Consider the following 14,502-nt stretch of genomic DNA (forward strand, 5'->3'; position numbering starts at 1 on the left):
ACGTGATTTGACCTCAGTTGACCTCATTTGACCTGACCCATGGATAAGTACACCAAACAAAGAAGCACCAAGTGACCTGCTGTTATGTACTGTGGTTTCAAAGCACAAAAGTGATAGAACGAAGCGGATATCTCCAGTATTTTCCGAATTTAGTATTTTCCCATAGGCTTAACATTACGACGTAATGACCTCTAACTGACCTCAGGTCAGTGACCTAAAAAAACCCGAACTATATGTTATACAACTCGGTGAACTTAGCACATCCTGAAAGTTTGAAGGAAATCGGGCAAAAACTGTGAGCTGGACAGGTGCAAAAAGAAAATTGAAATTTGACCATGACCTTGTACCGGTTTTTCTGACCTGGTGACCTGACCCAAGGTCACCCGGACCTGAAATTTTCAGGTCATATGTAAAAAGGTTGCCCCATAGGCTGTGCCAAATTTGGCGGCGCTGCGCGCCGCCGTTTTTACGTTATCTTCGAAAAACCTTAAGGGGGGGTCGCATCGACCCCCCCTGCCAGGGCGAGGGTTAAAAGGGCTTATCAAATGCGCTTTAACGCGGCACTAATAGAGCTACAGCGCGCTGTAGCTCTATTAGTTTCCGAGCTGTGCGCCGAGTTGTTAAAAGATGTCGAAATTTGACCGGAAAATCGGCGATTTTTGGCCTTCAGTGACCTCTGGTGACTTGACATTTGACCTGATCAAAAAGTAACCGAAGTAATTTCTTCCTTATTTTTTGACGCTCTTTCGAACGCCGCCCTCCCCATATCGCTACGTGGCCCACGAGCCGAGTTAGAAGTGGGGTGTTCACCCCCCCCCCCCCCAGCAGGGCGTGGAAATCCAATCCAGGACCCCCAGCGGGACTGCATGTCTCGACTTCGAATGGTGCGGATGCCATGCGCTTCATAAGACCAGAATGAACAAAGTGCACAGAGTTTGGAGTTGCAAGGGAAAGCGTTCATGTGATGATTTTGCCTGGACTGGAGCGGAAGGGGTTCGGAAAGGTCTCGGCACCAGCATTACTCAGTTATACGTCTGGTTGAAGCGTAATAACACTTGAGAGGACTTAAAAAGCAGAGCCATCCGCGGCAGAAACCCATCGGCAAACTCAGAACTGCCGAACGGGTGGTCACCATGTCGGACTCGGTGGCCAAAGGGCGCCAGTCGAAAAAAAACCGGCAAATTGGATTGCTGCGTCCGTGTACCCGTTCTCAAATATCAGTCGGTTCACTCATGCATTCATGAAAATTGGACTGCTGATGCGCTCTCGTGCCGGCAGGTCAGGGGCGGTCTGTACAACCCCTACGACGGTCACATCGACCCGTACTCGGTAACGCAGGCGCTGGCGGCGGGCGCGCGGCACTACGGCGCCGTGCTGCGTCCGCACACCGAGGTGACGGGCCTGCGGCTGCGAGAGGACGGCCGGTGGACGGTCACATTGGGCCACGGCGCGCAGCTGACCGCCCGCCGGCTGGTCAACGCGGCAGGTGAGCGTCCCCTGCACCCTCACCGGCCACCCTCCGGCAGCAATTCTTTGTCTTTTACTCTTTTCCTTTTCTTTAAAGGGTCTTGCCCTTAATCGATTTGTTCATCTTTTTGCCAGGCGGAAATTAGTGTCTCGACAAGTGGTGCGTATCGCTGGCACTCAGTCGACACCGCGGCAAGAGACTGCTCCCTGGCGTGTGACCGCTCCCCTGACTAGCTGTAACTGCGTAGCTAGCTTACCTACCACCGTTCCTATAAGTCCGCGCACCGACCGCGCACCGGGGCGCTGCTGGGCCGGATATCCGCCTCCCCCTGAGGTCTTTTTTTGTAACTAGCGGTTATGCGCCGCGCAATTTGGCATGACTATTTCTCCATCAATTTTCCACATTGTGTGCAAGTTTGAACCCCCTACCTTTCAAGGTCAAGTCACCAGGTCACTTCGAATGACTTGACCTCAAATCACTTTTTTTGCAGCTTTGTCACCGTGTCAGAGCTACAGTAGTTAGATGACGGAGTCTTTTGAAAGGATGTAGGTAATGAGGTCATTGTTAGCTACAATTTATGTATCTCGGAATTTTTATATCGATTAAATAAGGTCAGAAAAAATATTGACCTCCCCATTACATAGCTATAAGTCAATGGGGGGGGGGGACACCAACTGTCTAATATTTTCACTAAAACGCTTGGAAATGGCCTAATATACCATAAATGACTTCATGTAAGATCAACCTTGACTACCTTGAGGCCTTTTTTCTCTTGGGCAACTGTAAGGTCATTGTGACGTCATAAAAGGTCACCTAAGGTTTTTTGCCAATAACTCTTTAGCCGCGCGGATGGTCTTATTGTATTCATCTCGTCAAGGCGCATCGAATGATATACATAATGATCTTGAGGTTACGTAACCTAAGGTCAATCTTTGACCCTGACCTCTCGAGGTCAACATGTATATGTATCGATGCGGGTTGACGAGAGGATTACGATGGTGCTATTAGTTTGTTTCTGGCTTGGCTACTTAGAAAGCTATTCGAGAAAAAATATTCGTACCTAGCGCCGCTATTTTGGCTTTTAACCCCTGTGACGTCATCGTTGACCTTACCTTAATTATTACCTCAATAAAAATTGTAGAGCTTGTCCGTGGGTACCCCATGCCGTTTACCACTTGTCGCTATCTTGCTTCGTTCTCGAGATCTCGAGATCTCGGGGGGGGGGGGAAGGCGATTATCCCCTCCGTCGGAACTATGTTGACGCGGACCCTGTCGGTGTGCGGGTTAACCCTCGCCTGTATAGGAAAGGGTCCAATGGACCCCCTCCCCTCCCTCGTTTTTTCGCGAATAGCTCGCGTAAAAAGCGGCCGATCGCGACAAAATTTCCAGTACCCTCGCGTTAATAAACTTCATACCTACCCTGAAGTTTCATGACCCTGACCCAAATGACCTTTGACCTCAGGTATTGACGAATTTTTTTCTAGAAGGAAATAGACGGCCAACCGTCTTTTCTCGATGTATGCGTCAGCAGGGACAGTGCACAGCGTCAGCAGGGACAGTGCACAGCGTCAGCAGGGACAGTGCACAGGGTCAGCAGGGACAGTGCACAGCGTCAGCAGGGACAGTGCACAGGGTCTTCGAACCGCTGTTTACAGGAAACCAACGGCAAGTGACACTTACATAAGAAACAACTCAAATCACGCGTCAGCGGTGAAGGTCGGAGTCATCAGAAACCTCTCCAGGAGAGCAGAGAAAATATCAAGCGCCAAAAAAGCAGAAGTGAAAGAAAAGGAGCATTCAGGGAAAATGTTATAGTAGCACGGATAGATACCCGAATCATGTGATTAACCTTCGCCCCAGTGTGTGTGTGTGTGGGGGGGGGGGGCGTATGTTACCAGTTACCACCCTGTCGCGTTTTTTGCGTGCGAATAAAAACCGCGGCGCCCGCACCGCTTGAAGTAGCTTGCTGCACATCAATTTGGGAAAATGTGTGATTTTTTACCCCTAGTTATGTCAGGCCAGGTCACCAGGTCAAGTTAACTGACCAAGCCTAAAAAGTTTGCAATATGCCCAGCCTGCAGTGGTTGTCAGAGAGGTTTCAAACTCTGTGGGTTACATGGTGTTATGGGCACCTATTATTTGTACATCTCGGATTTCTTATATCCGTGACCTAAGGTCAGGCAAGTAGCGTGACCTTTCCATTATAAGTCAATGGAGAAAAATGAAAATACCCATGGGCGTAGGAACGGCTGGAACATTGTGGGTGCAGAAATCCAGCCATGACCGGTGAAGCGGGGGGGGGGGGTAGGGAGCGACACCTAAGCGAAGAATCGTTACGAGCTTTGAGGGTGTACCATGTCGAAAAAAGGTATACCGCGACCTATAAGTGCATTTGGAATAGGGATGTCGATCCCGGGATCGGGATCCCGGGATCCCGGGACTGTGTCAGTCCCGATTCCCGGGATCAAGATGACCGGGATCCCGATATCCCGAATGGCAAAAAAATAGCACATTGTGCAGCTAAATTCTGCTATTTTTTTACAAGTGAAACGTTTTCATCCAATTAATCGTTCAATGGTTTGTTTTTGGGGTAACAGAAGCTCTACAGTCCACGGCATTGATCGCCGCAGTAAAACAGCAGTGCCAGCCATGTCACACGATTCTATCTCAGAGGCCCCAGTCTCGGATTCCAAAACGGGACGTTGAACACGACACCCGTACCCGATGCCAACTAACGCGAGTAGGGGGTGGAAGGGGGCCGGGGGAGGGGTCTGGCTCTGAGCATGAGCAAATCACCTATACATGACCCTAGTGTGACGGGACAATGCTTCGGGCGATATGAGCGTGAGGCTCGGCAGAGAAGCTCAGTGCCCGAGCAATCGTTGGAACGGCGGGATGACGGACTTCATGGTGTTCAAGGGGAGTGCGATCTGGGAACATTTTCTGCGTGATACAGCCGGCTAAAGTGCTAAGTGCCGTTACTGTGGAAAGGTGCTGAAGATTTCAGGTGGATCCACAAAAGGCCTTCACACTCACATAAAGAGTCAGCATCCAGATAGGTACGCCGGTCCATCGAAGGATGGAGCGTCTCAAGATGACTCGGACAAATCACGGCCTGCTGCAAAGAGGCCCAGACCCCTGGACAGATACTTTTCAGCCAACACCGAGGATGATCTGGACTCCATGCTGGCAAGATTGTGCGGTAGGGACGGAATTCCGTTCAGTGTTTTTTGCACCTCACCGGACTTGCGCAACCTTATGGCTGCCAAAGGGTTAACAGCTGCCAACCGAAATCGTGTTATGAGGCACTGTGCCAGGCTCAAATGTCAGGTGAAACAGAAGCTGACAGATGAAATAACGCAAGGCACGCGGTTCTCTCTCACAATCGACGAATATACGTCTCTCAGAAATCGAAGATATATGAGCGTGAATGTGCACTCTGGTGCAAAAGTGTGGGGCCTCGGTGTGGTTCGGTGTCATGGCTCTATGCCAGCGGAGAAGTGCGCGGACCTGCTGAGGGTCAAACTAGCAGAGTTTGACCTCGACCTCAGCCGGCACGTGACATGCGTCACCACCGACGGTGCGTCGGTCATGGTGAAGTTCGGAAGAAGTTTGCCGTGCGAGCACCAGCTGTGCTTTGCACACGGCGTGCACCTTGCGGTAATAGGGTTGGGACCTATCTGCATGCTTTGTATGTTTTGGTAAAATAAAAAAGCTCAGAATTTTTAATGATTTAATTTAAAATCACTTTGTTAAAAAAATGCCTAGTTAGTTCAGAAATTAATTATTTGTGGCTGAAAACAACTTGCTTCTGATTGGTCGGGCTAATCATGACGTCACATGTAGGTATATAACTGTCTGTATATTTGGCGCAGTTGAGACATACATTTTCTATGTATTTTCCTATGGTAAATCGGAGTGATTGGTCGTGTTTTCAGTGTCTCTTTATTTTGCGCTGGTATTGCGTGGCTAAGAAGTTTTATCAAGAATGGCATATACTAAAATGTTCCTTTAATAATGGAGCTTCAATATCTGTGAGTTTTATTGGCAAGCGAAAACTGATTTCGCTGTTATTTTATCTGGTAATTACTCATTTTTTTAGGTCAATATTCAAAATATTTTACGGGAACAAGTTGGCACTTTTCTTGATTTTTGCACTCAAATCGCGTGCGATTCAACTGTATTGGAACTTGCAAAGAAGCTTGGTGATTAATTAACTGAGTTGTTATGGCACTGTTTGCAAAGCATGGATAATGAAACTCTGTCAAAGACTTAGCTACATAGCAATGCCTCAAGTAATACGCAGGAGGGACAGAATTCAGAGTCCGATCGAGAAGAATCGGTGCAAATGCTACGAAGACCAGGCAGCTCTGATACAATGGCTAGTCGTCTCACTACTCTCACTCCATTAGACCAGCTGATTCCTGACAGCACCGACTCGGATGCAAAGATGGAGCTCATCTTCCAAGCCAGAAACCAGTTCTTTGATGGAAGATGTGATGCTGCCTCTGTCTCTGCTTTGTTGGCCACTTTGGACGGGGCGGAGCTCCGCTCCTTGCGTGAGCGGTTATTCGCCTGTCATCCAGAAATAGTTCCTTCGTTTGCTGGCCGTTCCCTGATTAGGTGCAATACGGGGAGCTGTAATCAGGGAAGTAACTTTCCATATGCAAGGGGTGCAGGTGCACCCCCGTCCCCCATCCACTAGAAGTGCACCCCCATAGGCTAAGCGGCGCCCCACACGCCGCCCCACACGATTAGCTCTAGAGCAGACTAGAGCAGATGGCGAGGGTGATTTCCCGGCTACATTCCATCTCGGCGTCGTGATGCTTGTGGGCTTGGAAAGCGTCCAGTCGTATGTAGGGTAGTGTAGGGGTAGGGTTGATTTCAATAAGGTCCTTACATTTGAAAGGTTTGAACAACCCGCAATCAGCACAACATACCACAAGTTAAATAAAAAACTACCAAACTCCGCCCAACTAATATTAATAAACATTACAGCCAAACTAATGGCCTAAATAAAAATATATCTCAAATCCTAACAGTTATCGCGGGTGATGGCGCCATGAGTTGCTGTTATCCAAAACAGATGCAAATAAACATGTTTGTATGTCCTATGTATGTTTGTTTTAAAAACGTTGCAGCGGCGCTGGGAACTGCAGTCTTAGATCTGGGTATGTTTGGCATCTGCAACTCTTCATATACACATTAACCCTATTTCGGACGGGGAGGCCTTTCAGGATTTTCTTGTACAATTGCCAAACGCCGCGAGACATTCAGCTCATATTTGGTGACTTTTCCTAAATGTTCATTGCGCACATCTCAGCAAAAAAAAAAAAAATGCCGGGTCAGGTCAGGTCAGGTAACCAGAGCGGGTTTGTTGACCCCACCTCAGAAAAGTTTGCAAACACGTCAGAGCTTGAGTTTTTCACGAAGTTATTTCCTCTCATCAAGTCTTCAAAACAGTGCCTGCAGTATGTGTCGTTTGTATATCTCAGAATTTTTGATCTGTGACCTGAGGTTAGGTCAGAGTCGTGACCTTTACATTGCAAGCCTATGGAAAAGTATTGAAATGCGACCTGCACCTCGAGTAAACGAGTCAAAACCACCCAATTCTTTAGAATTATGACAAATTATCTTATCTGTAATGATTCAGGTGCCATTTACTGACAGGGACACCGGGGAGGGTTATCTGAGCCGAGATCATGTGAGGTGATATCTGGTATCTACCATACATCAATGCTCATTGCTCACAATACTTACAATATTGACAATGCTTTTGCTTACAACACTTACAATACTTACGATGAGACCAGCAAGCACTCTGCCGTTACAGTTCTAACTTCTGTTTCGAAAACCGACGTTACACACATTCGCTGCCAGCATAACATGCATTGTTTGACAGTAACAAAATACAATTGACATCTGAACCCCAAACGGACCGCCATCCACTCAAATTTTACAACCCTGACCGGTCAGGGGGCGAATGGAGGTCATCTCCTGGGCATTACACTCAGCCCTTGCACAAAATATCTCACCTCACAGTGATCATTACAACAATAGCACCGACTTGATAGTGGATTTCAAAGTACTTGCATCAGCTCTTCCTGCTATTGCAGACGGTCATCTCCTCAGGGTAATGTCGTTCGGGACATGAACGAAGATCGTTTTCGGAGTTTCATAAGTGCTACTGCAACAGCCTGGCGCAAAACAGGACTTGTACGCTCTTCTCTGCACTTTGCCCTTCAGTATATCACAAAAGAATTGTTTAGAATCCATCTTACGCTTCTTTCAGTCTCCCTTGCCACCGTAGGGCGTAGATAGATTGCTGTTGCTGGTAAGTTAAGGCACGGTAGATAGAAATTACCTCGGTTCTCAACGCCTTAAGTTATTTTCATAAAAAAGAACAAATAAATGATCAATAAGATGACAGGAATGTAAACATTTCAATCGTAAAGTAGTCCAAATATTGGAATGAGCTTTTGCTTTTCAGCATCCTCCGATTCATCATCTTTATCATTTGAAAATTCGAGGTACATAAAATGTTTATCACGCGCTCAATGTTAAGTGGGAATATAGTACACGGCAGACACATCAATTTTTGACACTGAACATTTCATCCGTAAATGTTTTAGCATAATTTAAAGTTAAAAACAGCGCGAATGGCAGAGTGAAACAAACAACATCTTTCACCCATTGATATAACATGTAATCTGTGGTGCGCCAGATGCGCCATTATTTGTCAACCGCAGAAGGTGGCATGTGACGTAACAGCATCAAGAGCATCTTTTTTCAAGAACTTTTCAAAACAAGTTTCCTATCTTTCTTCCCCCATTTCTCTCAGCATATTGATTTTATGAGGCAATGGTATGCACCATAAATTCTGTGAAAATAGTTTGATCATTTTCATGCATTCTTAAAAAATCGAGTTCCCAACCCCATTGATGTTTTATACACGGGGGACGGCGGAGCTAAAGCACCCTGTGAACCTCGTGTCGGCCGTGACCCACCAGATACGGAGTCACCAGACACGGAGTCATATACGCGGATGAATCGGATGAAGGTGACATCGGGGAAGATGATGTTGGAGACGAGGATTACAATCAGCTGCAAGGTTCACGAGCTGAAGCGGTTCAAAGCGTCCGGAAAATTGTGAGATGGTTTCGGAAGTCTCCCGTGAGAAACGAGGTGCTTTAAATGTACGTGACGGAAGAACATGGTAAACCATTGATGCTAATGCTGGATTGTAAAGGAGGTGGAACAGTTTGTTTGCAATGCTGGAACGATTTGTCACACTAAAAAGCGCAGTGCACAAAGCAATTATTGACATCGGTGACCAAAATATTTAGATGATCAGTGCAAGGCTATAGAACTCCAGGTAAGGACACCAGCCGTTTGACCTTGAACGCCGCCGGCCGGCCGATGATGTCATTGGAGGCAAGCCGGCTCGGCGGACGCATCGGGCGAGCGTATAACGGAGGAGCGTTGGGACGTTGCGGGAGCCGGGGAGAGATTTTAAAGCGTTTTTTGCATACCGTAAACCGGGGTGAGTTGATATGGATTTTGAGGTTATTCTAGATTTCTTTAAAAGCCACATTCATTTACGGAATTCTTTTTGTGCCAGTTTCATGGCACATGCCTTGGGGAGGCAATCAGCAAAAATGAATAAAAAATGTATATATTAATCCCCTTTTTTAAAACGCCAAAGTTCATATCAACTCACCACCCCCCAGGGGGTGAGTTGATATGATTTTGGATTTTTCAAAATTTCTCGGCTAAAGAAGCTCAGAGGTGAGTTGATAATATGCCAATGTTTAAAAAAAGGATGAGAGAACACATCCTGAAAGAAACCATTAGAAAAATGATAAGTAGTTTGGCAGCAGACCTCACATTCATGAAAACGCAATCATGCCCAAAAAAGCGCTATCAAAATGGCTTGATTTTAGCAGCATCATTTTTTCGCTTTATGATACTTAGTTTTCCTTAGAACATTCTGAACTTGGCTAGTCACGTGTCCTCAAGCCAACGGTATCAAAACTGGCAATATATTTTGGAATTACAAGTGTATTTTCTTGTAATTAAAACACATAGTCAGTTGCGGGTCAAGGTTGATATGCCTCTCGACAGAAATAATGGATTGAAATGAAAGAATACATATATTTCTGAGCTTTTGTGGACTGGTAGTCAACAAAATATTTATGAAGTGAAGTGAAGCGAATCTAATTCGGACTGTATTCTATCAGGTGAAATAAGCGACATAAAACAGAATTCGGCATCAAAAGCCAAAATTAACCCTCGCACTTATAGGCGGGCGAACGGACCACCTCGGCTTTTCGCACATAACTCGCGCAAAAAGCGACCGATCGCGACGAAACTTTCAGTGCCTCTCGAGTTTATCAATTTTACACATGTTCTAAAGATTTCATGACCCTGACTCAAATGGTTTTTGACATGTGACCTGATTCTCGAGACCATGCTTGGCCGGAATCGCGATTTGGCGTAGTCGGCTCACATTATTCGCGCATTTCCTTTTTTTTGTCTTTTTGTGATTGTAACGTCCAAACATGTAAATGATGTTGGTCCCATGCAGTATTGTGCGTGTCAACTGTCAAGGTCACCTGAAGGTCAGGTCAGGTCATTGACCTTTGGTGACCTCGGCTCACTTTTGGAGTTTTACATGTTTCTAGGGTAGTTTTTCGGGCCGATGTCGAATTTAACATGCATTTGATCATTTACGAAGTAGTTTTAGTGCCTTCGTAACATGTCACGACACCGTCAGTGGTAGTTGACACTTGACACTCCCTATGGATAGCCGGCAGGACACCTACTGGTTGACCTGACCTGACCTGACCTGGCCTAAATGTACGAAGACACATGTGATCAAAACAAACATGACATTCGTGATCAGCAACAGCCAAAAAATAATAACGTCGCTTTACGAACTTCAAATAATCCCTTATTTTCCCGACTTCTGGGTAACTGACCTGGCCTGGAAGGTTAACCAATGACCTAGGACGCGAGGAAGCCGATGATTGGTTATCATCGGCTTCCTCGCGTCTCGGGCAACACGCTTGTTTTTTCCTCGAAGCTCTAGCTCCACCAGGGGCCAAACGACGATGAAATTCCAACGGATCCCCCCCCCCCTATACGTTAAACGCTGGCAAAACACGAATACGGGCGAGGGCTAAAACACCAGTCAATTTCTTAATATTATTTGTTCCATTTCATTTTGTCACTCATTCTCGGTTGGCAACTGCCAAGCAGGAAAACTAATCAGTTTCACGAGATCAGAATTCCCGCGCTGTTAGCCATACAGAAACGACAGTTCTGTCATTTTCGAAACCACGAATAATTATAACATTTTTTTTTAAAATCTGTATGTATATAGGTGTTCTATAGTGTTCCTTTGTAGCTTGTAGGGAGCCATCTTGAGACTTGACAGGGAGTTGTGCTGTGCCTTTTGCATGTTAGGTATGTCCACAGAAAAAAACTTTGAGGTCACTGATGTTAGTTGTCGGACCTTCGTCCCCGTCTTGAGTTGAGAATTGAGATGTTAGTTTCAAACGTTTCGGCCAGTTACTCTCCGGCCGTCGTCACTCGTCAGGTGTTATTTGACCCTCAGAAGGACCTGGATGTTGGTGGCGTTGCGCCGTACGCGTCCAACCGTTCGAAAGCTCCTCTAGTCAGCGGGAACCGAACTCGGGTTTCCCCGGTGATGGTCCACGGTTCTAACCACTCCACTATCGAGTCAGATTTGACTATCGCCGGAGAAGTTACTTACTGAAACGTTGTGAAACTAACATCTCAACTCAAGATGGGGACGAAAGTCCGACAACTAACATCAGTGATACTAACAGGCCTCATATCAAGCATTCAGAAAAAAAACTATAGCTTTTGGGGGTTGATGGAATGATGTGGGGAGAGAAAAGGAGAAGAGTTGGTCTAATTGACTTTGTCTTACTTGCAGACCCATATTACATGCTAATTTGCATGCATACCAGCCTGGTATCAGCTTTTATCATGCATATCAACTCACCACTTGATGGCATATCAACTCACCACCTGTCACTTTTCTTAAAATTATAAAAAAGCGTTGTTATAGGTGAAACTCAAAACTACCTGGGATCAACAGTAAATTGATGGTAGTTTCTTTCCCAGTGCATGTTGTTCCATGAATATCCACCGTCTTTGCTGTAGGGTGGGGACTTTTCCTTAGTTTCAAAATCAGAAGAAAAAAAGGACTTTGAAAAAAGTAATGTGTAAAGAATGCACTGCACCACATGCATGCATTTCTCAGCTATATGCATCACTTATTGGTTGCTTCACTTCACAGAAAAATAAAACTAAAAATTGGTTTACAAATGGATGAGTAGCACACATTTTAACATTTTTCGAGCAATTCATATCAACTCACCACCCCATATCAACTCACCCCGGTTTACGGTACCACCATTGTTATGTAGATTGATCTAGACTGCATTCTTATAAAGTTCGACGCATCTTAGGCCTGGATGGTGCGTACATTCGTAGAACGGTCCGACGTCCGTGGTCGAAGCTGTCTATATGTAGGTACCTAAAGACGCCAAGACCGGTACAATAACGGCGACCTGATCCCGTCTCTGGCGATTCTAGGACTCTTTTAGAGTCATATTTTTCCCAGGTTTATGTTTGTAGATATAAAACTTTATCGGAATTCACTGGGATTGTATTGCGTATGCAAGTCCAAATATTTCGGCCAATATTGTTTGGCCTTGGTCACTGGACAACTAGAATTCGGGGGGCATCCCCTAAAAAGGTTTCTGTGAATTAAAAAAAAACATCGGATTTTGATTCCTTGTGCTCTACTGTGCAGTTCGATCAATAAAATTTTCCTCAGAAAAGTTGTGAAGTTTTCGTTTTGTTCTTGAAAAACGAATTCGGACGCTGCCCCGGATGTGGGCCTGTGGGGGATAACATTTGTCCCAAACGCCTTCCCTTGGATCCGCCAGCGGGTTGCCCCACCCTGAGCTTAACTAAAAAGTAAAAACGTCTTGAAATCCCACCAGAGAGCCCGATGGTAAGGTCAATTCAAATCCGATAACTCATCTGTCTGTCCGCCTAAATTACTGCGCACCGTACCTACGGCGCCCGGCCCCGTCGGAGCTCTGAACCGACCGTGATATTTTTGGTTTTCCCCCATCCCAAGCTCCATTAGAAACGTTCTCTCTCCCCATCCAATTGCTCATGATGTCATTTCAAATTCAATACCTGCCTCATCTCTGTCTGCCCGCCCATTCATTGCACACCTTAGGTACGGCGCCCGGCCCCGCCGGAAGGATCCTAGCGCGCTGAGTGGTTGCCTCCAGCCGCGTCATCGCGAGGCCCCGCGAGGCCCGTAAATTAATACATTGCGTGAATAGCCGTGTCGCCCCCCTGGATCAGTGATCGGGAGATCGACATGGTGCGAGAGATTGTTCGGTGCGTGAACATCATACAGTAAGGAGCAGAGGCCCTGTGCCGCAGAGAAACTGGACTGTTAGAAGCCGAAGCTGCTCTGAAGTTTGTGCTCAGCTCTCTGGAAAAGGAAGGCGGCCAGCTGGCGAAGCGGTTCTACGATGCCTTGAAGTTAAGGATTCGTCAGCGTCGGTCTGAGGCGGCTTCAGTCCTGCAGGCACTGCATAACAACTTGCTGCCTCAAGACGAGGAAGACAGTGAGATATTCCCCCAGGCCAGTCGGAGAGAAGTAGATCAGTGCATAAGTCGTATGTTACTACGGATGAGTGGGGAGGGGATCGGTGATGCTGTGACTGAGAGTGAGGGAGAAGAGGATGTCGAGCAGTCTGCGGCGGAGCTGACTCTGCAGCAGCAGCTGCAACGAGCTCTGGCGACGGCGGCGAAAAGTCGTGCGCCTGGCGCACCGGGACTGGTGGGAAGATCCCAACTTTCAAAGGCAGTTAAAAAGGAACTACAAAACCTTCCTGTTTCTGGGAAGGGGCCGCTCACCACCATGGCCTACAAGTGGCTCAAAGGCATCGTCGCCACGAGCGTCGAATCTGAAAGTGTTTTCAACTGTAGGTAACATAGTGACAAAAGTACGTTCTCGTCATGAATGACGATACAGTTGACGCCCTGTGCTTCCTGAAGTGTCACTGTAGGTAAAGTAAGAGGCGAGCTGGGAAACTTGCAGTTATCTGTTTACGCTTGGCTTCAGTACAGCCGTGTGTTCTTATCCTTGTGCGAGTCCAAAGGAGATTTAGAAGCTTTTCGGGCAGTGGCACCACGTGAATCCAGTAATATATATTCCCGACCGGGGCTGGGAAAATGCGTTTTATTCACTGAGGTTTTTGTGCGGAGGACCGAGTGCCGGTAGGCACGAGGTCCGTAGCAAAAAACCGAGGTGAATAAAACTGCATTTTCACAGCCCAAGGTTGGGAAGAGATTTACCACATGCCGTACCGGCGCAACAATTAATATCATATTCATTTGGTATTATATATTATATTCTTAATAAGGTGTTAATATTCTATTAACACTATGTTCATATTTATCGTCGCCGTGATTATCTTTTGTGTTTTCATTAATGGGCGGCGTTGAGTATGAAAGATAAAATTCCCTACTGCCCCTTATTTAGGGTTTGAAAAAGCTGAGGATGAAGATGGTGAAGCGCCAGAAGTTAGAATAAACTATGAAGATATGGAGTCCAGCAGGAGTGAGGAAATCGTGAGGAAAACTGAAAATTGGGTGAAACGCTGAATCAAACGCGTCTTAGATCCCAGCTGGAACAATATCAAATGTTTCATTGTGGCTCGCTAAGATGCTTCGCGCATTTAAAGTGATCTTTTTTGCGTGCATTATGTTGTAATAATGAGTACTCTGACCATGTTCTGCAGCAACAAATACATTGGCATTGGAACGATACCTACCCTTGTTTAGTTGAATTACGTTGACAGCAAAATTAAGTGGAAACGCCGTCACTTAATTTTGCTCACTTTTGCTGTTGCTGTTAGTGAACACACAATCCGTAAATATCTTCTTTGGAAATGGTTCTTCCACTCAGA

At 46.3% G+C, this 14,502-nt stretch overlaps 1 protein-coding gene across 1 annotated transcript in view; it reads left to right on the forward strand.

Moving 5' to 3' along the window:
* Positions 1 to 14,502, forward strand: part of LOC122393880 (dimethylglycine dehydrogenase, mitochondrial-like) — a gene marked incomplete at its 3' end in the record, with an annotated part of 355,513 nt that overhangs the window by 204,400 nt on the left and 136,611 nt on the right. Inside the window, exon 6 of the mRNA XM_043390320.1 lies at positions 1,279 to 1,486. Coding sequence (XP_043246255.1) covers positions 1,279 to 1,486 — 208 coding nt within the window. The remainder of the gene's footprint in view (positions 1 to 1,278; positions 1,487 to 14,502) is intronic.

This window comes from Amphibalanus amphitrite, unplaced genomic scaffold, assembly GCF_019059575.1.
Source record: "Amphibalanus amphitrite isolate SeventyFive unplaced genomic scaffold, NRLGWU_Aamphi_draft 000560F_arrow, whole genome shotgun sequence".
NCBI classification, from domain to species: Eukaryota; Metazoa; Arthropoda; class Thecostraca; order Balanomorpha; family Balanidae; genus Amphibalanus; species Amphibalanus amphitrite.